At 44.3% G+C, this 14,465-nt stretch overlaps 1 protein-coding gene across 9 annotated transcripts in view; it reads right to left on the reverse strand.

Annotated features, from left to right (window-relative positions):
• LOC141107518 (zinc-alpha-2-glycoprotein-like) overlaps positions 1 to 14,465 on the reverse strand; it is an 87,581-nt gene that overhangs the window by 34,204 nt on the left and 38,912 nt on the right. For all 9 annotated transcript variants that reach the window (XM_073598298.1, XM_073598299.1, XM_073598300.1 and 6 more), the window contains one exon: positions 5,483 to 5,584. In XM_073598298.1, coding sequence (XP_073454399.1) covers positions 5,483 to 5,584 — 102 coding nt within the window. The remainder of the gene's footprint in view (positions 1 to 5,482; positions 5,585 to 14,465) is intronic.

The following is a 14,465-nucleotide window of genomic DNA, read 5'->3' on the forward strand; positions in this document are numbered from 1 at the left end:
ATTGCTTATAGAAATCTGGATGCAGACAAGTCACTGTCCAATAACAGCTCTTGTGATGAAATTAGACATGGACATTGAATGAATCCCATCATAACAGAAATACAAGAGATGCCATTTCTGACCTCTATCTGTTAGTTGCCTGGCTAATATTCTGACCCATTGGATCACTATTTTCTGAGTCACTGACCAAGCGCAAGATCAAGATAGTCGAAGAAAAATCAAAAAGTTCTTATGCCCACAGTACTTGTCCCAAGTCAGGAAAACAGCCCGGCCACTAGTATTTTTAGAAAAAATGTCTTTTTTTTTTGGCAGAAAATGAAAGAGCAAATTCACTTAGAATTTGGCATTATATATTAAATACATAAACATTACATTAAAATAAATGTATTGTCAAACAGAATGATGTACCCCCTTAGCTAGTAGTAGTTAGTCACATACATCTAGATTCTTCTGCAATGGTGAAAATGTTGTGAAGCTTATCAAAGCGGCTTCTTCAGTTCTAATGAGTGCCAGGAACCTGCTTTGGCATTTATAGCCACACAGATAGCTCGGTCCCTTTATTCCAATCACCATGGAGTGTGTCTCACCCCCTATTTCAAGAACAAGCACAACTTCTACAGACAAAAAATATGGCCGTGCAATACAATCACCAGTATCTCCTATTGTAGCTAACCTGTTCATAGAGGAGGCAGAGAGGGGAGTCTTGAACTCATTCAAAGGAACAACACCAAGTCATTGGTTCAGATATTTGGACAATACAGTGGAACCTCGGATTGCAAGTAACACGGTTTACGAGTGTTTTACAATCTGAGGGTTTTTTTTTTAAATCCTGATTCACTTTGCGAGCGTTGTCCCCCAAGACGAGCAGATTTCAAGCCTCTGGGGTGTGCAGTACCGCATTTGACCAGAGGTGCGGGGGCGCCGGTGACACTCGGAAACACTTTGTTCCCGAGTGTCTCCGAGTGTCTCAGGCGCCCCCGCACCTCTGGCCACATGCGGTACTGCATAGATAAGCAGTGGCTGTAGAACGGATTATCTGAGTTTCCATTATTTCCTATGGGGAAACTCGCTTTGATATACGAGTGCTTTGGATTACAAGCTTTCTTCTGGAACGAATTATGCTCATAATCCAAGGTATTACTGTGCATGGGCCAAGATATGAATCTTGGAAGTGGAAGATTTTAGTGAGTGAACACATAAAATCTGTGGATAAAAAAACATCAGGTTTATATCTGAAGAGGCACAGAACAACTTACTCCTTTTCACTCTGTGTGTTACATGTCAAGGAAGGAGGTGACTTGGAAAGATTTGGGAGTGAGAACTATATATTAACTGTTTTTTAAAACCATAATATAAGTGAAATAGCTACTTCTGTGCACCGATCAGTCAGTGTCATTCTCATTAGCAGGCGTCACATTCTTCCCGGCTGCAACAGGATCCGCGATTAACTATCCAGCAGAATTAAAATTAAGATCTGGTGTTCTGTGCCTGTTACCCAGCACAGTCTGCTAACAGTCTAATTCATAGGGGGACATTTTACCCCCCAGCTATACACGTGTGGAGGTGATGGTGAAATGGCTATATCTAGGATATAATGAAGCACTCTTCCTGTTTTTTGGACTCTAGTACACCTGTTAATGTGAAGTGATCACACAGTTGCAACGATTACTCTGTGGACTTTACCCTTATATACATGGTTATGATAACACACTCGTGACAGCGGGAACTTGTCTGTATATGTAGCGCTGCCTTGATGAATGTTTTTTATCTGTTCTAAATTGAATTTGCTTGCCATCGGCAAGCTTATATGGTAGCAGATTCAGCCTTAAATAGGATATCTATGTGTGTTTATATATATATATATATATATATATATATATACACACATACACACACACACACATTCATACATGTTCTTATATTATTTACTGTCAGAGTTTTACCCAATCCTTAAAGAGGAAGTAAACCCTGATGGGTTTTACTTCCTCTTTATTTCCCTGCAAAGGTAAAGCATAATGGGCTACTATGCATCGCATAGTAGCCCATTATTTGTCACTTACCTGAAACCGAAGCCTGTTATGTCACCGCTGTCCCCACTAGCAGCGAGCCTCCATCTTCACCCCCTTCCTTCCGGGGCCACGAACTCCGGCTCTGTGACTGGCCGGAGTAGCGTGACGTCAGTCCCGCGCATGCGTGCGGGAGCCGACAGTCATGGCATAACCCCTTTAGAAGCGGCACAATCCTACCTTTCTAAAGTGCGCATGTGCCGTAGTCATCGGCGCTTGGCTTTTTCTTAAATATCTCCTAAACCGTGGAGGTTTAGGAGATATTTCCAGCACCTACAGGTAAGCCTTAATATAGGCTTACCTGTATGCAGAAGTGGTTGTACAGGGTGTACAACCACTTTAAGCATGCCTGAATTTGTAGGAGGGGGCCAGTTTGTCTACAAGTAGTTATAACCATAATATAAAATGTGGTGAACAAACAGATGGTCTAGTGTGACGGGAGGAGTGTATATAAGAGGACCAAACCCCGACAAGCATCCGCAGGGCTGCTGATAGAAATCATGGGGCCCAGTACAGACTAACTGACAGGCCCCCCCAAGAAAATATTAAAGCTATATATCCCCTGAAGAAGTCCAATACTTGGTGACAAATGTCGGGATTATTGGGATTATCATTCCATGGTTACCACCTACAATAGATCATGGCTGTAAATTTTTAAAGATAAATGGATCCATCATACTATTAATGTATTTTAGACGGTTTTTACATTTATTTGTTCTTCTGTTTTTTGTGACATATTTTTAACTTGATGTAATAAAATATTCAAATTTTCTTTTGTATAAAATTTGAAATTTAGGGGCACCTTAAAAAACCCTGCCCCTTTGGGAGCATTTTGTTCTGTATCTTGTCCTATAATATAATGTGCATTGTATGCAGGCTACACATTGTTTCATTAAGAGACCTGTATATATACCGTATGTGTATATATACACAAGGTGTGTCTAAAAAGTTTGGTGAATGGTATCAGAAAACAAACAAAACAGAAGATACAAACAAATTACCTTTATTGGCCTTCAAAATAATCTCCATCCTTCATAACTCACTTTTGGCAAAGTTCATAAAGCTTATGGAAACTATCAGCTTTTGCAGGTGACTCTTTTTGGGTCATGGGGAAGACGGTGAACTCCATTCCACCGATTGCCGTTTGGATTCCGAATCAAACTAGTAGCACCAGGTCTCATCCCCTGTGACGATAGTTCGCAGAAAGGATGAATCCCCTGGTCACACATGGTAATGAAATCTCCAGAGGTTTCCAACTGTTTTGCTCTCTGTTCGTCTGTCAGCTTGTGCAGCATAAACTGGGAACAGATCTTCTGCTTACTCAAATCTTCATGGACGATGGTGCGCACCGCGTGCTTGCTAATGCCCAACTCCTTCGCCATCAATCGAAGAGTCAGACGCTGAACTCATGGCAGCTTTCATCACACTCGCTCGATCATGTCTGGGGTTTTGCTTGTCGATGGCCAACAAAACATGGCTCATTCTTGGTCGATACCTTCCCGTCGTGAAAGTCGTAAACACATGTTCTGTTTGCAGCTTCCGTCCTGTACATGTCGCGGTCTTCCCCAATTTGTATCAGAACTTGATGTTCACTCATTGCTCCATTGAACTGTGACCCTACCGCTCACACTGACTACATTTGACTGCCAGCAGCGGGTTTACCCTGGCGGTCACGTGTACTCCATGCTAGGTGGTGCTTCTCGATGTGTCTCTGAATAGCCATGTGCATGTGCGTGCACCTGGTCCATGTTGTCATTGAGATATCGGACCATTCACTAATCTTTTTAGACACACCACATGTTATTATCTATGAATCTTATGTGAATAAAAGCTGTAAAAGTATTTTTTTTTAATCTGTTTGCCCTTGCACACCAGTAAAAGTCCAAAGTGTCCTTCCCTTTGGAGTTTGTTTTAATATGTTTTCAGGATGTAGTGCTGTCTAATATTGCTTCCTCTACAACATATTATACTATGAAAGCCTTGGGTAATCTGCACCATTGGCATTTTCGTCTATTTTGTGGATAATGATTATAACATTATAAATGTGGCATTGGGAACATATGAGGCAGCTGTGGTCTGTTTGGTAATCCTGTATGAGCATTGTATAATACTAAAGCTCAGATTGACCTCTAGGCTTCGAGGTCTAACTTTCTGGTATGCCTTGGATTCAAATGTTGTGACTGTGGTTCATCTTGATATTCATGGAAGTCTCACTCATGCTGTCAAACTTTTGTTAAAGGGACTTGCATCTGACGTTCCTTTTGAACATCATGGTGAAGGATTCTCTCATGATGTGGAACAGTCTTATTACTACCACTATATATATATATATATATATATATATATACACACACACACACATTTAAAGACTGTTAGGTTATGCAAGAGCCTTACTACCATTACTGCAATTTTCTTTTACCTATGTTTTTTACTAGCACTGCAGTTTTGTTCTTTATTATAATTCACACCTTTAGCCATGTAAATTGAAGGATTAGCACATGTTGCAGGCTTCCTGGCACCATGGGATTGAATGATTTAATTAGAAAAGGGTGTTTTCACAAACCTTTACACCACCAATCCTGTTTTTGGACAATCAACATCTGCTTTGACACATTCCATGGTGATTGGATTAATTTGAATGAGCGACCTGTGTGACTATAGATGCTGGGGTAAACGCCTGACACTATTTCGAACTGAAAAGCAGCTTAGATAAGCTATGATAGCCGCCGCCTCCTGGCCCTTTAAGAGGTTTGAAATGCTGGGAGGTGGAGGCGAGAATTCAGATCATGTGACCACTGTGATTGGCTGTCACATCAGTCTCATGATCGGAAAGCTCCTGATCACAAGTATGCATTGGGAGCTTTCCGATTCCCTCTGGCAACTGTGCTGGGAGTGCGTAGGGTGTGGGCTCTCAGCACAGAAAATGGTCACATAGGAACACATATGTGGCCTCTCGGCATTGAAACCCACCTGCTAAGAGGCCGCATATATGCGCACGGCCAGCAGGGAACAGGTTAACATTACAGAACAGGAACAGTCCTACACTAGCTATACCATGACCTGATTAAATAACAACCTTCACAAGCATGTACCCCTTCTTATAATACATTAAATTAAAGGTAAACTGTTATGGTTTTGCTAATTTTTTGTGTTTATAAACTGATATTACATATTTATATTTTGCATTCTTTTTTCTATAAAATCCTTATTTAAATAATGAATACAGGGTGTTTTTATACTCCAGTGTTTGAAGTACATGATGGGTTGTCTAATAAAACAACCCAAAACTAATTCTACATTTGTTGTCAGCTCCTGCAGACTTGTATTCTAGGTACCATCTCTTCAGGACAAGAAAATGAGGGAGTGTTTCCCTTTTTTAAGTCATGTAGCTGTGTGTATGTCTTTTTTTAGCTTACCAACTGAACAAGATTCCATTGGTCTAGGTTGATATGCTTGCAGACAATCATCGTGTGATTTGAGAGACTCTGGAGGTTCTTCCGGACAAAGAACAAATACATCTTGAAAAACACGGAAAGAAATAAAATTGGTATGTTGAATTTGAGTTATTACTGTATTAATAACTATATTTCAATAATTCATATTGATGAGAAAAGTTCCAAGAAAATCCGTTCAGTTCTCGTGTAAAAACTCAAAAATTGATTTAATAATAAAATAGCAAAATGTTACAAAAACAATGTCAAAACGTAGAATATAAAAATAGCATCAATACGTTTCTTATTCTTGAAATGAAGATTAAATCAGATATGTCTGTGCATAAAAGTAGCATCAATTTCTTGAGATGTAAGTGTGTGAGTGTGTGTGAGAAGGCTTGTCAGCCTCCTTCAATGTCTCATCCCCTCTGTCTGGAGTGAATGTCTGCCTTTGTCCCCTCCTGTTACAAGCTTTTCTACTCCTAAAAAACAACCCCTCCCTTTTCGTATTCAGACTGGTTTAAAGGTTTGTTTTTTCCTTATAGTCCCACAGAAAAACCGGGAACTTTGAATGAGCAATTTCCCTCCCACCTTTCTAAAAAGGTGGGTGTCACTCAATCTAACATTCCTAATGGTGGGGCTGTGGACTATGTGAGAGTAGCTAAAATAAGAATAATTGAACTTATACAATATAAAGGTTTCCTTTAAACATCTAAAATCCTACTACATATCAGTAGATATACACATTTAAAATGCAGTGTTCTTATTAATATCCTAAACAAGAAATATTGTAATGTAAAGAAAGAACTTATATTCTTTTTTTTGACAGTAAAAGTTTTTTATTTATTGTAAGAATACAAAAAGGAAAATTATAAAATACAAATAGCATGAACATAGTCAGTACAGTATTTGCCACCAGATCATAACTCAGTAGGATTTGACCGTTGCCAGGCAAACAGAAAATCAAAGTTTCCAAAGGTGAAAAGCATTCCGTAGTAAAGAATATGTCTATTTTTTTAAAAAAACTACCAATATCAAATGGTTCAGTACAAATAAGGGGGGGGTGCATATACTTTATACCAACAGTGATATTCTTAGCTTGTACCTAACATTCTCCTGCTAAAGAAATAACGAGAAGGAGATTATTTCGGTCCAGGGGGGGGGGGGAGAGGGAAAGAGTAGGGAAAAAGGGGGAGGAAGGAAGGAGGGGGGGGGAGGAAAGCGGGGAAGGGAGGGAAGCAGGTGGGGGGGGGAGAGTGAGGGGGGGAGAGATAAACCAGAGAACGATCAACAGCCACCCCCAGCTCCCCAGTGGCCTATGGGTGCAATACCATGACAGTTTCATATGATATAAATTCACTGCTTTAGACATCAGACCAGTTTGACCATATTTTATCATATTTTGCCGGGCAGTTTCTACTTTCATAAGTAATTTTGTATAATGGAAGGACTTTATTGATTGCATTTCGCCATGCGGCAACTGTGGGGAGCTCTGTACCCCTCCATTTCAATAGGATTTCTCTTCTTGCATAGTAGAGGGCAAAAGTCAAGCATAATTTGGTATAGCGGTCACCTTCTACATCCCCAAGATAGCTGAGCAAGAAGACAAGAGGGTCCAGTGTCAAAGCGGCACCACAGACTTCTGTTAGTACCTCCGCTACTCCTCTCCAGTATGGATGGATCTTGGGACAGGTCCATACCATATGGAAGAAGGAGCCCCGTTCAGTGGAGCATCTCGTGCACAATGGGCTGTGAGAGGGGTATATGTTGGCCAACCTTTGTGGGGTATAGTATGCCCTATGCAGGAATTTTAATTGTACAAAACGATCTCTGGACGCTATCATAGAGGGAATAAACGTGGAAACACATTCTTCCCATATCTCTTCGTCAAGGTTGGGAATGTCTACCTTCCACTTGGCCAGCAAGTGTGAGGTGTCCGTGTCATGGGCCACTGTAAGATACATGTAGAGGGTGGAAAGTGGTTTGTGCAAAAGTTCTGTCGTAAGAAGTCTCTCAATAGAGTCAGAGGTCAGAGTGACTGGGCTAGGGAATTGGGATGTAAGGGCATGTCGGAGCTGCCAGTAACGAAATTGGAAGGACCGGGGAAGTTTAAATGCTTGTTTTAGTTCCAGGAATGTTAGGATCTTGCCGTTTGGCATTATTTGCTTAAGGGTAACAATTCCCTTCGCTGCCCATGCCGCCGGGTCAGGTATTGTATTTAGGTGGGGAAGAAGGGGATTGCCCCAAAGGGGTGTATGGGGGGAGACCGCCGTGGGGTCCCGATGTGCCGTCCGGGAGCACTGCCAAACCCGTATAGTGGTCTTCATAGGCACCGTAACAGCCGGGTGTGCTTTACACCCCCTGAAGACTAGATTAGAAAGGGCCGCATATGAACCAAGGATTGCGGCTTCGAGGGTGACCGCTGGGTTCTGTCTAGGCTGGGAGAACCACCAACGGACGGTGACCAAAACTGCCGCCCAGTAATATATGAGGAAATTTGGGAGGGCCAGGCCACCTCCAGAGAGGGGAAGGTAAAGGGTCCGTCTGGCCACTCTAGGAGGTTTACCCGCCCAGACAAAGTCACCCACAATACTGTCTAGTCTCCGGAATAAAGCCCGGGGTATATGAACAGGAGTGTGACGAAAAAAGTACAACAGTTTGGGCATGTACACCATTTTGATTAGATTCCCTCTGCCCACCGGCGTAAGTGGGAGCTTGCGCCAAGTAGTACACTGTTTGGTAAGCTTGTCCAACACCGGAAGAATATTACGTTCCAGGTACCCATCTAAGGACGAGGCCACTCTAACGCCCAAATATGTGAACTCTTCAACCCATCCGAGAGGGGTCAGAGTGTCGATGCGGGGCAGGGATGGGTGAAGTGGAAAGAGGACTGACTTGTCCCAGTTGATACGGACTCCTGAAAAGCGGCTGAAGGCTTCAAACTGAGACAAGGCAGCCCTCAAGGACCCGGAGGCATCAGCTAAATAAAGGAGGGAATCATCGGCGTAAAGGGACAATTTCTCCTCCAGTGGGCCTACCCTGATACCCGTAATGGTTCGGTCACTTCTAATATGGGCCGCCAGCGGCTCCAGGGCCAAGGCAAACAATGCCGGGGACAGCGGGCATCCCTGCCGAGTCCCCCGCTCCAAGAGAAATGGCTCCGAGAGGTTACCCCCTGTGCGTATGCGAGCCCTTGGATGTGCATACAACATCTGAATCCAGGAGAGAAAAACCGGACCAAAACCAAATCTGGAAAGGACCCTCCACAGGTAGCCCCACTCGACCGAGTCAAAAGCTTTCTCAGCGTCGAGTGAGGCCACCACCCCAGGGCTCCCCGGGTCAGCCACCGCAATATGAGTGTGTAATCTACGGATATTTATATCTGTACCTCTACCGGGCATGAACCCCGTTTGATCCGGATGAGTCAGGGCAGTGATGACTTTATTTAAGCGGTTGGCAAGGATTTTGGCTAGGACCTTCGCGTCAACATTTAGGAGAGAGATAGGGCGGTAGGACGCACAGAGGGTAAGATCTTTCCCCGGTTTCGGAATGAGCACTATGACTGCTTCACTCATCGAGGCCGGGAGGGCCCCAGCTTTTAGAGCTGAGCTAAAAACCATCTGTAATCTAGGGGCTAGTTCCTCCATGTAAGTCTTATAGAACTCTACTGGGAAGCCGTCTGGGCCCGGCGTTTTCCCTGTCTGCATCATTTTGAGGGCTTTTTGTATCTCTTCCAGTTGGATGGGAGCGTCCAGATTGTTTGCTGCGGTGGTTGTGAGGACTGGGATGTCAATTTCCCCCAAATAGTCAGTAAGGGCCTGTTGGTCGTACACTACTCGTGAGCTATATAATTGCTGATAGTATTTGGTAAAGCATCTGTTTACCTCCGCTGGGGAGGAATGAAGTGTCCCGTCCTGATCTCTAATCCGCGCTATTGCCGTTACCCCGGATTGTTCCCTGGAGAGCCAGGCCAAAAGGCGACCTGTCTTCTCACCCTGCTCAAATATGCGTTGGGATTGGTATAATAGCTTTTTTTGTGTCAGGGAGGTCTGTGTCAACAAGGTCTGTTGAATAAGGGATTGGAGTGTGGTATAGTCTTGTGGGTCGCGAGACCGGACATAAAGAGCCTCTTGCCTAATCGCCTCTGCTTCAAGTCTAGTAAGTTCTGCCCTGCGTAGTCTCCTTACTTTAGCAATGATATATTGGTAGTGCCCCCTTGATGAGGCCTTGAAGGCCTCCCAAACAGTGTTATCAGGGGCGGTGCCCGGGTTGACTTGCCAAAATTGCTGCATCGAATCCTGAAACTGAGAGTCCACTTCCGTATCAGATATCCAGAATCTGGACAACCTCCAGAGTTTATCCGACGGAGTCGCCGTCAGTTCCAGGGACAGCAGCAGCGGGGCGTGGTCCGAGATTCCCCGTGGAAGTATGCTGATATCTCGAACTCTGGGAAGGACAGGGGCCGCCACATAGGCCAGGTCTATACGAGAGAATGATCTATGCGTGGCTGAGTGGCATGTAAATGCTTTGGTTTGGGGGTTTTTCCATCTCCAAACATCCACCAGACCATATGTGTCAGCCCAGTCCGCTAAGTCATGGCGAGCCGTACCTCCCACTGAGCTCCTATCCAACCCAGAGTCCGGAACCAGGTTGAAGTCTCCCATTAGCACCACATTATCCGGGGGAAACCGAGCCAGCCCTCCCGAGATTAAGTTGAGGACCCTGAAGGAAGCCGGGGGGGGCAGGTATACACCCACCAGCACCCATGGTAGGTCATATATCAGAGCGTGTATTAGCACATATCTCCCATCAGGATCCAAAACCAAATCAAGGAGTTTAAAGGGGAGAGTCTTTAGGACCAAAATACTAACCCCTCTAGCAAAGTTGGAATAGTTAGAGTGGTAGTGATAACCTACCCAAGGTTTCTTTAGGCTGAGGGTTTTGCTACCAATCAAATGTGTCTCCTGTAACACACAAATATGGGGGTTATGCTTTTTGATGAATTGAAACACTAAGGAGCGTTTCAGTGGAGAGTTTAGACCCCGTGTGTTCCAGGAGAGGATATCCAGGTTAGTCATGTATACAGTTTAAGTATTAAAGAAACAGGATATATATTGCATACAAGTCCCGGTGCACCACCAGCCATCCCAAGGGGCGCCCGAAGTGAACCAAGGCTTGGCAAGAGATCTAGTAGGCCGAGCAATCACAGTACTGTCAAATAATAGAAAACAAAAAACTGGGAGCCAGAAACATGGCTCAACGTCCCCAAACCCCCCCCACCCCACCCGACCCCCCAACATGGAGGCAGGTTTGTAACCCAAAAATTGCTACAGCCCAAAGGCTAGTCATGGAGGCAGTGAACTAGAGGAAACCAACCTCTGAGAATCAAAAAATATTCAAGTGTACTTTAAGTTCCGGTAAGGAAGAGTTGGTGTGGATCACCCGGAGCCCCGGGGGCACAAAACTTGCGGTAGTTGCCGAGTGTCCCCGACCCCAGCCGGGATCGAGGGTTTGCTGGAAAAACTTGCAGGGGGAAGTAGGGGGGGGGGAAAGGGGAGAGGAAAGTACAAAAGGCAGGTGATTACTGGGGGCCCTATCCTGTCCCAAAGAGGATGAGGCGTCACCTCTGCGTGTTTGGCGACAGTCCAGGATTAATGAGAAAAACTTGTCTTTTGTCCAGGAGTAGACAGTATCAATAAAGGGTATTTATATATAAGGAGAGGTTCAGGGTTTCACAGCAAGCGTCTCTCTTCTAACCCCATGCTGGATCTCGGAAAAAACCCATGTGCCACCAGGGATGTACTGGAGGGGGGAAATATGGGTTAGGACCAGAGTTACCAGTTCAGGGGGGGTACTGAACAAACAGCCCGCAGGTGTCCTTGATGCTGTGATAAATGACCAGTAGCGATCCCTCCCTTCTAGTAACAATACCCCTCTGCAGACTCTCCAGCATTGTACTCACAATTTGGTGGAAATCACCTTCGAATGGTATCAGCCCATGCAGCCGCCTCTCTGGGAGAGGTAAAGAACTGCACTTTTTCGCCATCCTGCACCCTCAGTTTGGCTGGAAATAGCATGCTATACTTGATTCCTTTCTCTCTCAACATGGCACAAACATGGTCGAAAGATTTCCGCTGCCTCTGTGTCTCCACAGAGTAGTCTGGAAAGATGAGAATTTTCGAATTTTCGTAGTGTAGGTCTCCTTGCAGGCGAGCAGAGCGGAGCACTGTGTCCCTGTCCCTGTAATGCAGGAGTTTAAAAATGAAAGTGCGCGGCGGCGCTCCCTGTGGGCCTCTGCTAGCAGGCATTCGATGGGCTCGTTCGATGGAGAAGTGCGGGGAAAACTGAGCTTTCGGGAGGAGAGTTGGCAGCAATTTCTCCATAAATCCGACCGGGTCTGTCCCTTCTGCACCCTCCGGGAGACCGAGGACCCGGAGATTATTCCTCCGATTCCGATTCTCGGCGTCTTCGGCCCTGAATTCAAGTGCCCTCACTTTCGTTTTCAGGATCTGAATGTCCTCATGGTGTTCCCTCTGCACGTCCTCTGAGGCAGAGACCCGCCGTTCCACCTCACCCACTCGCTCCCTGAAACGGTCCATGTCCCGGCGGATAAGAGCGGTTTCTTCCTGGACATGGTCTATTTTTATGGTGAGAGTGGCCTGGCATGTGGAGATAGCCTGCATCAGGGCCTCAAACGCCTGAGATCCAGCCTGAATCGCGCCGTCCGGCGGGGCGGATGTCTGCGTCTCCATGTGGTGAGCCTTAGGAGGAGAAGGCCCGGGCTTCGGCGGCGTCCGCGTATGGTCAGGAACTCGCGGTTTCTGTGTCCCCTTTTTGTGTCTGCGCATTCCCTGAGTCACAGGGGAGACCTCGGTGTATTTAGCAGGGCGATATGTGCAAAATCCACACCAGGATTATAGAAGGATTTAAGTCCGGAGTGGGAGCTCTGGTACTACACGTCCGCTCCCAGCGCCATCTTGGACACGCCCCCCCCCAACTTATATTCTTAACTTAACATATATAAACTTTGTGTCTTTGGAAAAGGATATAACCTTATCTCTTACGATGGGGGAGGTGAAACTAATTGATACCACATGAGAATTCTACATAGAACTGCTTTTCCAATAAATGCATTTGAAGCTTCAAACAAATCATTACATAAATATATGTAACAAAAATAAATAAATTATATATATATATATATATATATATACCTAGAATATATGATGATATACATAAGGAAGTCAATCATTCTCAAAAGACCCAAACCATTCATAAATATTGATATTCTATCAGTATAGTGGAAAGAGACATGTGTGAGAGTCAGGCAGGGCTGCACACCCCAAAAGTTTTATAAAGAAATACAGAAATTGGTGAGATTGTAGAAGAAGCATGGAAAAACTACTAAAGGCAAACCTTTTCTTTTAGTTTTGGAAAAAAATGCAGAGAGATTAGAACACCAATACAGTTCTACTTGAAGTCTAGATTTTGTATATATTGTGAAAGTGTCTCCACCGGTTATGGAAGTCTGGATGTGGACAACTCAAGACCAGAGACTTCATCTATGGGTCATTTTTTTATGGTGTAGGGAAAAATAGTGAAGAGGAACTCTCTTGGTGAAGCTGTATACAACAAACATGCAAATACCATCTATCTATATAAAGAATTCTTTAGGACAAGTTTTGGACATAAACATGAACATTTGGACTCCTAGTGCACTTGAGTTGTCATTAGCACTTATTAACTTTTAGAAAATGAGGATCCAGACAAGTGCATCTCTACTTTATTTGGCCAGTTGTGTGTGTATAGGATCAAAAATGATTCAGCTGTGTCTGATTTTTCCTGCTAATTAGTACTCAATTATCCTTAACACCTAGAAGGTCCAAAACAGGATTTTCAGCACCCTTCAAGGATTTATTGCAATTTCTAGAATGACAAAATTACAATGCCTTTTGTCCAAACACAAAATAATGCATTGGTTTTCAATTGTTATTTTCCCCAGCGACATTAATTTTTTTAAAGTGTAACCACCCTTTCCTAAACAGGGGCTACTTGTTAAATTTAGTTTTTGGCTGGGTGATAGTTAGCCCAGACTGATTGTATAGTTTGTCTTTTCCTAAGCTCAAGGTGAGTTGTGATTTCTCTGCTGCCAGTAGGTGTTACTGGTACCAATGGCAATAGTATGAGATTTCACAAACAGACTGAGTTAAGAATATTTATATTTCCTTCAGCCAACCCAGTAGGAGGTGCAGGCCACTGGTGCATGCTGGGGGAGGATATAAATATTTGGGACAAGTCTTGTAATCATTCTCTTCCCCTTGGCTGAGGCCTAGGGAGGTGCTACTGGATTTAGCTCTGCTATTAGGCCCCACCAGTGTGGGACCTAACCATTGCTGAATTTAGGCTTAGACCTGAAGTGGTCCTGAGGGCTGTCCTGCCTGTAGATGATGGAAGCTGTGCCAGGGAGGGGACCCAGGTGAGGACCTTTGCTGGAGAAAGCCAGGATGAAGTCTGGTTTCTCACTGGGCCTGCTGACTCACTTGGAGGACACACTGAACCTAGGAAACAGAGAAGTCTGAACGAGCTAGGATGCTATTTACAGTGTTGTTGGTTGGCTTAAAGTTCTTGCACTGTGAAGCTGGACATGGAAATGAAGAGTCTGTAAGTGATCTGCTATGGAATCTGGGGCCCCTAACACTCACCTCCTTAACTGTTCCAGAATAAATCTTTAAAAAAACAAAAATGACTGGAGCCCAATATTCTTTCTCAGTCCCCCATATTAACCATGGACTCATCTCTGGGGTGAAATGCTGGCCTGTCCCCTGCCTCTGGAGGTGCCCCTATGACTCCATAGGTGCCACCAAGCCTTCAGGTGTCAGGGTGTTACTATAGACATTTGAAAGTGTGATTTTCTCCTGAACTGTTAGTTTATCTCATGACAGTAATATAATTGCTTTTTTGTGTAACT

This window comes from Aquarana catesbeiana, linkage group LG09, assembly GCF_042186555.1.
Source record: "Aquarana catesbeiana isolate 2022-GZ linkage group LG09, ASM4218655v1, whole genome shotgun sequence".
Taxonomy (NCBI): Eukaryota; Metazoa; Chordata; class Amphibia; order Anura; family Ranidae; genus Aquarana; species Aquarana catesbeiana.